Here is a 10,370-nt window from a genome sequence, read left to right on the forward strand (position 1 = left end):
CCGGTGTTCCACTTACTTTAATCCTGTGGACAAGGGGAGCAAAAAGGAACACAAAGAGCTCCACTGTGGCCATGGAGTTCTGGAAGAACTTCCTTCTGTTATTCTCCTCCTCGTCATTCGTGGTGCTGGGCCGGGGATGTCCTGGTGATCCCTGGTTTTCAGCCTGGTGGATGAAGGCGCTACTGCTCCCTCCCCAACTAGAGCCTCTGTCTCCTCCAAATCGGTCATTGCTGCAGTCCTGAGGGGCCTCCAGCAGCATCCAGTGAAGAGTGTGAAGAAGCTTTGTTTCAGCTACTCCAAGCTTATCCTGATGTCCTGGATGGAAAAATGCATCACAGTATCTCACAGGGTTTTCATTAATGGTACTGTTGAGACTTTCAGAGCCGCACAGGAAACTGGGCAGCCAACGTCATGATAAGCATTTGAAAATTAAAATTCTACCATTAAATGTATCAGCGTTCTGTTCCATTACGTTTGAAACCTCTTAATTCACAAGTCTCCATTTACTCCACAGCATTTGCAGTTCAGTCCCTGAAATGTCAGTGGCAGGGCAACTGAATGCATGGACATAGAGTGCTCCTAAAAGATGCCAGCTTGACAGCCTTGTCTGTTTGACTCTACTGAATGGCATGCCTCATGAAGCAAATTCCTGCTCAAATCAGTAAAAGACTAGTAAAGTAAGTTAGATTTGGACCTGGTCCTATCCTTATTATCTGATTGACTTATCTGCTGAGAATCAAATGCATTAGCCTGAATAAAAAGAAGGGAAAAAAAAAGAACTGAAGATATTAAAAGTACCTTCTGCAATTGGGCACTGCACCATGCCTTGAAAGAAATATGTATTCCTTCAAGGAACCCATGCCTGCTGGGTGGTAAGGCTTTTGCTAAAGCTAGTTCTATTATCTCTGGGAAATGACTAGTAAAATATTATTGAACTACTTTGATTCTTCAGCTCATCAGACCATTAACTTCACTGGGGAAGCTCTCACAGTTTACCCTGCTATAAATGAGAACAGATCAAGAAAGGCAATCCGCAGAATGAACTAACTGGGATTCTAGGATTTAGAATATGTTGGCACCCCGAGCATCAATCTGTCATATTTTGACTGATAACTTCAGTAATGGAAAAACAAACTCACATGAGCACTAACCTAGCTTGTTTCGGTTGGAGAGCAATGTTGCGGTGCAGTGCAGCACATGCGGGAGCGCAGCTTGGACAAGTTCCCAGCGAGAAATGCTCTGGATGGCTTCAGAGAGAGCTGGAGAAAGGCCATGCAGCTTGTTCTCTACTAAAACTCTTTCAAAAGACTAAAAGTAAGAACAAAGGAAAAAAAGACACTGTATATCTATTTCTGCACATACCTTCTAGTACATACAACGTTCTTTTAAAAACCTGTAATCTGTAAGTTTTCACTATATAACTAAAGTACACCTTAGAATATTTTTCCTGAAAGACACAGACTGTAGCTACAGCTCACCAGACATACGGACGTACTTGGCTAAGAAAGGAATGGGCCACTCAATATATTTCCTGTAATGAAAAAAAATTAAAGCAAGTATCATGTGTATGTTAGTAAGTGCTGACAAGCCAGACTTACAGTTGTGCTGGGTATTAATCTGGCATGCCAGTAATCCTGTTGGAAGTCACAGGAGCCAATGAAGCCTGTATTTGTGGAGCTGAGAGCTGGATATTCTTCTCACACACACACGCTCTTTCAGTTTAGTGTAACATAAAGGGCAGCCCATTAAAGGTATAAGGGCCTTAGGAAATGTTTTCACACCCTGCCACAAAAAATAATCAGTGTACAAAATTTTTTGTCGAGCCATGATGTAATGGTTTTGTGAACACTCAAAAGAGGTGATGGCTGCAGCAAGTTCATTATTTCCACCTCAAGCAACACAAAATAAGACTATCTGCCTTTGAAATCCCTAAGGAAGTTCCTTATTGCTAGTTGCTCCAACAATTTCCGTAAGTTCTTCCTCTGACCAGATATGAAGATCTCATTATAGGTCACAAAAGCAGTTATATGCCTTCACTGAAGTTCCTAAAGCGAAGAAATACGTTACTGACAATGCATGTCTTTGCCATATACCAGCTTAGCCTCCTGGCTACCTATTTGTTCACAAGCTGTTTCACCAATTTTATGAGGCTCTGGGCACACAAGTAACTGTTGGCATTCATGACCTAACGGATGCTTCAAATGCCCTCACTCCAGATTCATAAAGCTTCTCCTTCAACACTAGTCATGCCGATTTTTCCTGTAAAATTGGGGGGGTAATAAGAATAGACTTAATTACAAAGAAGAAAAGCAAAAAGGGCAGCAGTGGTAACCTAGCTCTCCTAAATGACCAGCCACTCCCAGGTGTGGCATGCTAACCAGTGGTAACGCACCCTCTTTTGCATACCCCAGCAGCTGTGCACATCTGTTCTCTCCGGTTGTGGCCACATCTGCCAATGTGGGCAGACATGAGCTCCTTCGTCGAGAGGCAGGATGCCCTGGTGCAAGCATAAATGCTGCACCATCGTGGCTTTACCGCATCCCCATAACAGCTCCGCTCTGGCCAGCATGGAGGCAGAGAAGCACACACCTATCTGTACTTACAACCTAAGACAGAAACTCCCCAATAGCACCAGGCATAGAAGGGGAGGTGGACTGTATGATTTACACAGATGTATTTGGGGGGTATTCAGAACTGAGTGTACTTATAGAGGACTAAGCCTGTAGCAACACAAATTGAACCTGAGGAAATACTGACAATAAACATCAGAGCTGCCAACAAATGTAAGTGTGTATAAAGTCACACTGCCCACCTACTAGAAACCCCAGGTTCTAGTCAGAAAACTCAACAGACTTTCTTTATGGAGCAATGGCTGAAATTGGAGGGCATTAGTTGTAATACGTAGACAAAAACACCGGCTTCCTGGGGATTAGTCAGAAATAACGTGCCATGGATTAGGCTGTCAGCAATGTGTATTTCTTAGCACCAGGATCGAATAACATGTCTACCAGGGAAAGGATGCCTCAAATCACTCCTACAGCGATCTGCTGGGGGCCACATTGTCTACAAAGGGAAATGGTCTCCTGCCATTCATTCCTATCAGTTCAGGAATGGGGGAACATGAAGGGATGGCCAATGCTTGGAAAGCCTTGGCAGGCAGGGGAGCAAAGTACTTGTTGTAAGGTCTGAGTATTCTGTTCCATTCAGGAACTACAAAGTCATCGAACCACAGTAGCAGTTGAGAGCACATTAGTATAAAGACAACAGAGGTCTAGAACAACTATCACAGACAAGGTTACCTAACAAAAGGGGAGGACAAAGCAGCAAAGTATCCCCAGAAGCAAGACAAGAGGTGCAGGGTTAATGCATGGTTACAAGCAACACAAAGTCTGAAAGAGCCAGTGAAAAACATGAGATTCTATTTATTTTTGTCAAATGGGGACAGGGTGCCACTCCTTATTTGTTGCTCCAGCCACACACTCCCACCTCTACTCATGCATCAGCTCTGGGGCTCACTGAAGCCTTCTTTCAGCCAAGTCAAGCCTCTACACAAACCAAAATGAAGCTCAGCATAGAGGTAAGTAGTTTCTACCAGGTTAGTGAGCTGAATTAGCTCACTGAAAGGCCTGCCAAGCACCAGTGCTGACCTAGGCTTATCAAAAGAAATTATCTTCTCACCTCCAGTAGAAAAGCCAAACCATAAGCTCACACTTCAGTACAGTAATAAAGCTATTCAGTTTACAGAGCAAGGGGAGGAAAAAAAAATCACTGTGAGCAGCAACACTATTCTGAAGCGTGATGGAAGACACTTTGTTGCTCTCTGGCTTTCCATTCAAGGTCTCATTCACGGGTACTTCAATGGCATCAGGGACAAAGGCCTCCAACAACTGCCTTCTGGAAGCTCTGCCCACATTCGGCATACTTCAGAAACTCAAGAGGAAGCCAAGGAGTCTGCAATTATGTCTTTGAATAAGGCTTGTATTCACCTCAACATTTTGGGTTTCTGAGCCACATGATTAGCCACCAGAAGCTACATGGTTAGCCACAAGATTCCTCTGTTCTTTCCTGGCCTGAGCAGAAAGCTAAATATATTTCTGTACCACAACGAAAGATTAGCTTCCAGAACAGCACATGTGATCACAAGCATCTGAGACAGAAGTACTGTATGTTGCCAGAAACATGCTAACACAAAGGCTACTATATGGAAACCACTAAGCGTCCCTGTGTGCTATGGGCACTGGCTGGTACACAGTTGCCACTGTGCATGTACTGTCAGCACAGGACCTAGCTGGCATCAATCCCCACACTGATAACTGTTACAAGCAGCCCAACAAGAACATGCAGTTCTTTGGGCAAGCGTTCCCATGGGATTTGCCTGGAGCTCTCCATAAAGGTCCAGCTCACAGCAGCTTCTGCCTACACCAGACATTCAAGATGCAAGGCCCTGGGTTAGCATTTGCTCCTGTAGAGCCTCCCTTTTGGTCTGCTATGGCTCTACGCTAACTTTCAGGACCTGCTACAGAGAATATACAGACATTAAGATAAAAGACCTAATTTTCACCCCACATGAACTAAGCAACTGCTGCTACAGCTGAGAGGAGTTACATGCTTCAATGAGAAGGCTGAATGAGAATGTCTGCAGTAAGCTCCTTGTAAGTCAGTCAGAAGAGAGATATTGTCATGCTATGGGTATGTCTGGAGCTGCAGACTCAGGGCTGCTGCTTGGCTAAGAAAACAGTACCTACTTACAGCAAGCTTGTCCATGCCTGCAACACCCCACATGCCAAAGGAGGATGAAGAACATCTGCCAAGGTGGTAGTGAGGAAAGTCAGTGTTACGCCTTGGCTGGAGAAAGGGCAGCCCCTTTCAGCAGTGCTCTGTGTGTGTTCAGCTCCCTCAGGGCTACTTACACAAGCATTTTTCCTTTTAGCTTGGTGATGCCATCTGTTTTCACAGGGAGTGGTGGTCAGTCTTGTCTGGCTGCCTTCCTACTGCTGCTGTTCTCCTTTTACCTTCTTCTCCACCAAGAACCAAAGGGACTGTCAAATACCTTGTGACCAGGGTCAGCCTGTGTGTTACTTTGCTGCTGGAGTGGGAATAGGTAGCTGTCTGAGGAAGCCTAGACAAGCAGTACAGGACAGAGAAGATTCTGGCTGGGCTTTGCCAGGGTTTCCTGTACAGCTTTGCTCAAGTTGCACGAACTTCCCCTGCTCTAAGCCCAGAGCAGCTGTACCTGCAGCAAACTGCTTAAGGCAGCAAGGGCTCAGCCAGGCCCCTAGTGCCCACTAGACAGCCAGGACCCTGGGAAGCTCAGCAACTCCGTGTTCCATCCTCTCAGGAGTGCCAGATGAGCTGCAGGTCTCCTCCAGGAAGTAGCCCTAGAGGATCTCACTTGGGGGGGGCCAGTAAGCTAGGAGAGCAGGGCCCAGTGCTTAGCCTAGTGTATGTACAGAAGGACCCTGGCAGAGACACAGAGAAACTATTAGTGCTTCTTGAACCAGACTTCTGTCTTTGGAGGGAACCTTACTGCCCTGTTCTTCCAAAGCTCAGGCTGCATCATGGTGGAAAGCAGAGACCATTGCTAAAGTCACTTCAGACTGACTGGAAAGAACTTCAAATGCAGGCAGACAGTATTGTCAGTCTGGAGAATGTCCTCTGAGTAGGGAAGAGTTCCTAGAAAGATCTAAAACATTAATTTAGGAGTACATAGCACAAGGGATGGTAAGGCTCCATTGTTTACTAAACATGGTAATAGTACAAACATTGACAAGCAATGAAACACAGATGCCAAGCACTTTATTTACAGAAAGTTCCCATGTTCAAAAACTCAGTTTTCTGCAACCATGCCCATTGGCTAGATAAAATAAAGGTAGCCTCTTTTTAAACTTTGTTCCATATCTACCCTTTAATCATTCATAACAACAAAACACATTACTGCATTTGCAAAAACAAGTAAAAAACAGAAGAGAGGTAAACTTTGAATTTGCAGGATCCTCCAGAAAACGTTTGGGTTCTTCCATACCCAATGCAATCCAGGGTAAAAGAATTTAAAACATATCCTTGAGTCCCTTGCCCTCACCCGAAAAAATGCATTAGCTTTGTACAGCACTCGCATATGTTTCTGTGAGGCCATTTACTGCTTTGACTCATGCACATTAGGAATGACATCGTGTCAGGGCAGAACAACTTCAGAATGGGGAGAAGGAAGAACATTAAATCCATATTGAGGCACAAGAGCATTTAGACAGTGTAAGACAATGCGGGAGGGGCCGCAGTATTTGTCTTCAGATTAAAGGCTATTATTCATAGACCAACTGAAGTCAGCGTGATTGTTCAGGTAAGGAAAACAAGGCTATGAAAGGGCTAGGTTTTCCTCAAGTATTAAAGTGTACAGTGAAGCTCAAAGAAGCAATGCAATCTGCTCTTGCAGACCAGATGCTGTACTTGCTGAATCTAGGCCTCCAGCATCTGCTTCCTCAATGCACAACATGCAGCAAATTCTACTGCAGCAAGTTTAGAGCCAAGAATAATAATAGAATACCGCACAGTCTTGTGTCATATGCATTGTCAGACAGTTAACAGCCTATAGACATGCCCAGAACAATTCTGGCTAGAGAATTTTAAAAGGACAAATCATGTAACAGGCGCACAGTATTTTTAAGCACACTAGTCAATACAGTGGTGTTACATAGTCAGCTTGATGTTTCAGAAGACAAGCCAACTACCTGTCAAGTTCCAGAAACGCTGTCTCACCCATGCATGCAGCACTCTGCTACCCCACTGGATAATACAGAAGGTGTTGATGTGGGCAGACATTCCTGCGCATTGGCAGGGATGAGCTGCCAATGATGATAAGCAAAAGAAGGCGACAGATACAGCAGCTCAGGCTGTATCCCATCAATTGCTCAAAACTAAGCCCCCCCTTTGAAAGCTTTCTACCATAATTTAATGATCGTGTTACGAATTGGAGAAGAATCAAGTTCTCATTCATCCAAGGGGTGGAAATGGAATGGATCTTCATGAAATGTGTTTTTCCAGGGCTCCCTTTCCCTTGGCTGAAGTGTGTGATTTATGTTGTTTTGCAGTTGGGTTTTTTGTTTGGTTGGGAGTTGTTTTTTGTTTGTTTGCTTGGTTTTTTTGTAGGGGCTATTTTTGCTTGTTTGTTTTTACACTTAGTAAATTCTGATATGTGCTCATAGAAGAAAGGTGATTTAGAATCAGCCTGGGGGACACAGAGGAAGACCTGATGCCAACAGCACAGCATGAAGCACAGGGAAGTCTCAGACAGGTACATCATGGAGAACGCACAGAGAAGGAAGCTCTGTCCCTCTACCCAACAGTAACAGACATTAGCTCACGCGGGGGCCCCAGCCTCAGATTATAGGCGCTTCAAGGCATGGCCCCTGCACACTGCTGAGACTCCTAGTAAAGGACATAAGGCAACAAGCTCCGTTTTCTAGCTTCTGAACAACCAGGAACTGTCAGTGGTATAAACCAGTGGCGATGCTTTTTGCTCCATGTGCCACAATTGCAATACATTTTACTCACCAACATGTTAAGCCAGCAGTCCTCTATCAGTACTTGGTATCTAGCAACAACCCTGAAAAATTTATGGATTTCTTGGAAGAAATTAGTCATCAGCAGCTAGGGCTTCTCCAGCTTAATATCTTGTGAGAAGGAAGTCAGAAAATTGCTGCACAGAGACCTAAGTACTTTAAACTATTAAGATACACATCCAGACCAAGTTTTTCCAGTCTGTCAAGTTTGGCTGCAACTGCTTAATGTACTTTAAGTCATCCAAAGATCAGCAACAGTTCAAAGAATTCTGAAATTCCCTAGATACCCATCTTACTTGAACTTGCTGTGTGCCTTTCCTTTCTCCTCCCTTTACACAGTAGATAGAAATATAGTTAGAAATAAGAGTTATTAGTATCTGCATAATCATCTCTAATTATGCTGCTAAGACATGCTCCCTCTATTTTCCATCAGAGGAGTTATTTTCATCTTGCACAATGGTAAAAGTATTGTTTAAAGCCTGTTAGCAATGTTTAGATTTTCAATATTTTAAGTCTGAAAGAACTCTCCAGTAATCGCAAACTGAAATGACGCCAATCTCATCTGAAAGCACATACACACATGATGAACTGCAAGTTTAGACCCAGATTGTCATAGCCCAGTCTGCCCATACCATTATTTACTTTATTTAATTACTAATTAGTTCAATTACTAATATCCAGATCAATGTATTTTTGTTGTGTCTAGAGATGCACATGTTATCCAAATTCTCTAGATGGGAAAAGGCTTCAAATCCTTCATGTGATAAAAGTACAAAATTAAGCTGAATGGACTAAATCCACTTCTGGCACAAGCTGAGAAGCTTGCTGATCAGCCACCATGGTCAGATCAAGTTGCATGAAAAGTTAATTACTAGTAAGAGTTGAAAAAGAGAAACATGTACATACCACACAGGAAGCTTCATATTGTTTCCCCAGTTTAGGTCTTAAAAATGCACTGAAGGAAGGGAGAAAAAGTGTTAGAAACCCAGTACTTCAAGTGTGGATTTTGCTTAGTTATTTTTAGGATTTTCCTCATGTCAGAAGGTTGGCAAAAGGCTGAGAAACTTAACGTAAATGAAAGACATAAGGCCAAAACAATGTTCAAAACAATGTTCAGATACCTGTTGATGACATCTGACAAAATGCTGTTACCTTTTCTAGAAGACAAAAGTACCCACACTGATATGCCAAGAGGTAGTTAATCCACCCTCAAGAAAGTCCTGTTCCCCATGGATAAAATCTTCCATCAGACAGTTTTCAGCCATTTTACCTCAGTGAAAGATTTTAAATATATTCTGTTTAAAACGTGCTAAATATTACTGAACTTTGCCTTGCCTCTATTGTAAGCCAGAGATCCATTTGCCAGTTTTGTATTAAGTATTTTCCTTCACAGCTGCTGATGTGGAAGGCTCATGATGAAATGCAGGCCCGTACCCTGTAGGTAGAGAACACCCACCCTCTACTGCCATTCCCCTCTAGAATGGGATCAGAGTTAAATATTAAAAAAATTAATCAGGTCACCTTATTACAGCTTTTTTTTTTTTTTTGGAGAACACTGAAACTGTGAAATAAAGGGATTTTGTGACTGAGGCCTTAAATTAGAGCCACAACCTTCAAACCTTCCAACCTTCCCCCACAGCCCCCGCAATGTTTTCAGTTTAGAATTCTGTTAAGACAGGATTCACAGGGAACATAAAGCCCCAGCCATACATTCAGCCTGCCCCTCATACATCAGTACTCTCCAATCCAATGAAATAAGGTGAGACTTTGACATATCTGTTTGCATGCTAACCTCTCAAAGCATAATTACACTTCCAGAACGGCTGCAAATACAGATACAAGCAAAGCTGCAAGGCCGGTGCAGCACCGAGGGATGCTGCTTCTGATACCAGAGCTCCAGGAGTCCTCTTAAAAGTAAGGGTGGAAGTGGGGGTGGAGGGGACAGACGACAGGGAGGAGGGGAGAGGTGCATAGACACACATACACATGGATGTTTTAAAGTCAAATGAAGAAGCTGCCTGGGACTGCCACTAGGTTAAGCTGCCTCCAGTCCTGCCCCCATCCCCGATACACACAGATTGCTCTATATTGAGTGCAAAGAGAGCAGCTTGTTTCACGCCTTCGTGTTGCAGCTGCAGTAACCGCTTCCTCCCCGCCACTGGGCAGCAGCTGGCCCGCCCCCCCTCCCCACTTCCACTGCCCTGTTGCAGCTGTATCCCAAGTACCCGGGGCTTGCTGCTCTCACCTCGTTTGCCTCCACAGGAAGGTCTGGATTGGCAGAGGGATGCCACGGCCGCTCTCCTGCTCCTGGCCCTCTGAGCTTTTCCTTTTCACCATGATGCTGATGACAGCTGCTGCTGTGAGCCAGTCTTAGCAGACGTACCAGCCGGGATCTCCCATGGCTGCCTCTTTGCTCTCCGCAACTCTTTACCCTCTTCCCTTCATCCTCTGCAGCCCACCCCCTCCCTCCCCTCCCCTCTGACACCTCCCTTCAGCTTTGCTGGTGCAAAATGGCTGCAGAAGGCAGGGAGGAAATTAGGGGAGCGAAGATGTCCGCGTCCCTCTGCTTCCTCCCTGCCTTCAGCACCTCCCTCTGTGGACAGCTCCCAGCACCGCCAGCCGCGCCGGCAGGCGGTGACAGGGGAGGGCGGCGGGTGGCGCGGGGGCGGGGGCGGCACCACCCTGGCCCGCCCCGCCGCCCCCGGGCCCGGGCCTCCCGCAGAACTTCCAGCGCCCGGGCAGGGGCGCGGGGCTGCTCCTCCCGCCGGCCCCGGAGCAACAGGGCCCCTGCTGCCTCCCCTCCCTCCCTCCCTC

General features: G+C 45.2%; 1 protein-coding gene across 3 annotated transcripts in view; it reads right to left on the reverse strand.

Moving 5' to 3' along the window:
- Nucleotides 1-9,893, reverse strand: part of UNC80 (unc-80 subunit of NALCN channel complex) — a 132,478-nt gene extending 122,585 nt beyond the window's left edge. For all 3 annotated transcript variants that reach the window (XM_075512557.1, XM_075512555.1, XM_075512556.1), the window contains exons 1-4: nucleotides 9,802-9,893; nucleotides 8,463-8,511; nucleotides 1,152-1,308; nucleotides 17-315 (exon numbers count right to left, since the gene is read on the reverse strand). In XM_075512557.1, the coding sequence (XP_075368672.1) occupies nucleotides 17-315; nucleotides 1,152-1,308; nucleotides 8,463-8,511; nucleotides 9,802-9,893 (597 nt within the window). The remainder of the gene's footprint in view (nucleotides 1-16; nucleotides 316-1,151; nucleotides 1,309-8,462; nucleotides 8,512-9,801) is intronic.
- Between the last annotated feature and the right edge of the window lie 477 nt (nucleotides 9,894-10,370).

The sequence above is a fragment of the Mycteria americana genome, chromosome 9 (genome assembly GCF_035582795.1).
Source record: "Mycteria americana isolate JAX WOST 10 ecotype Jacksonville Zoo and Gardens chromosome 9, USCA_MyAme_1.0, whole genome shotgun sequence".
In the NCBI taxonomy this organism is placed as follows: Eukaryota; Metazoa; Chordata; class Aves; order Ciconiiformes; family Ciconiidae; genus Mycteria; species Mycteria americana.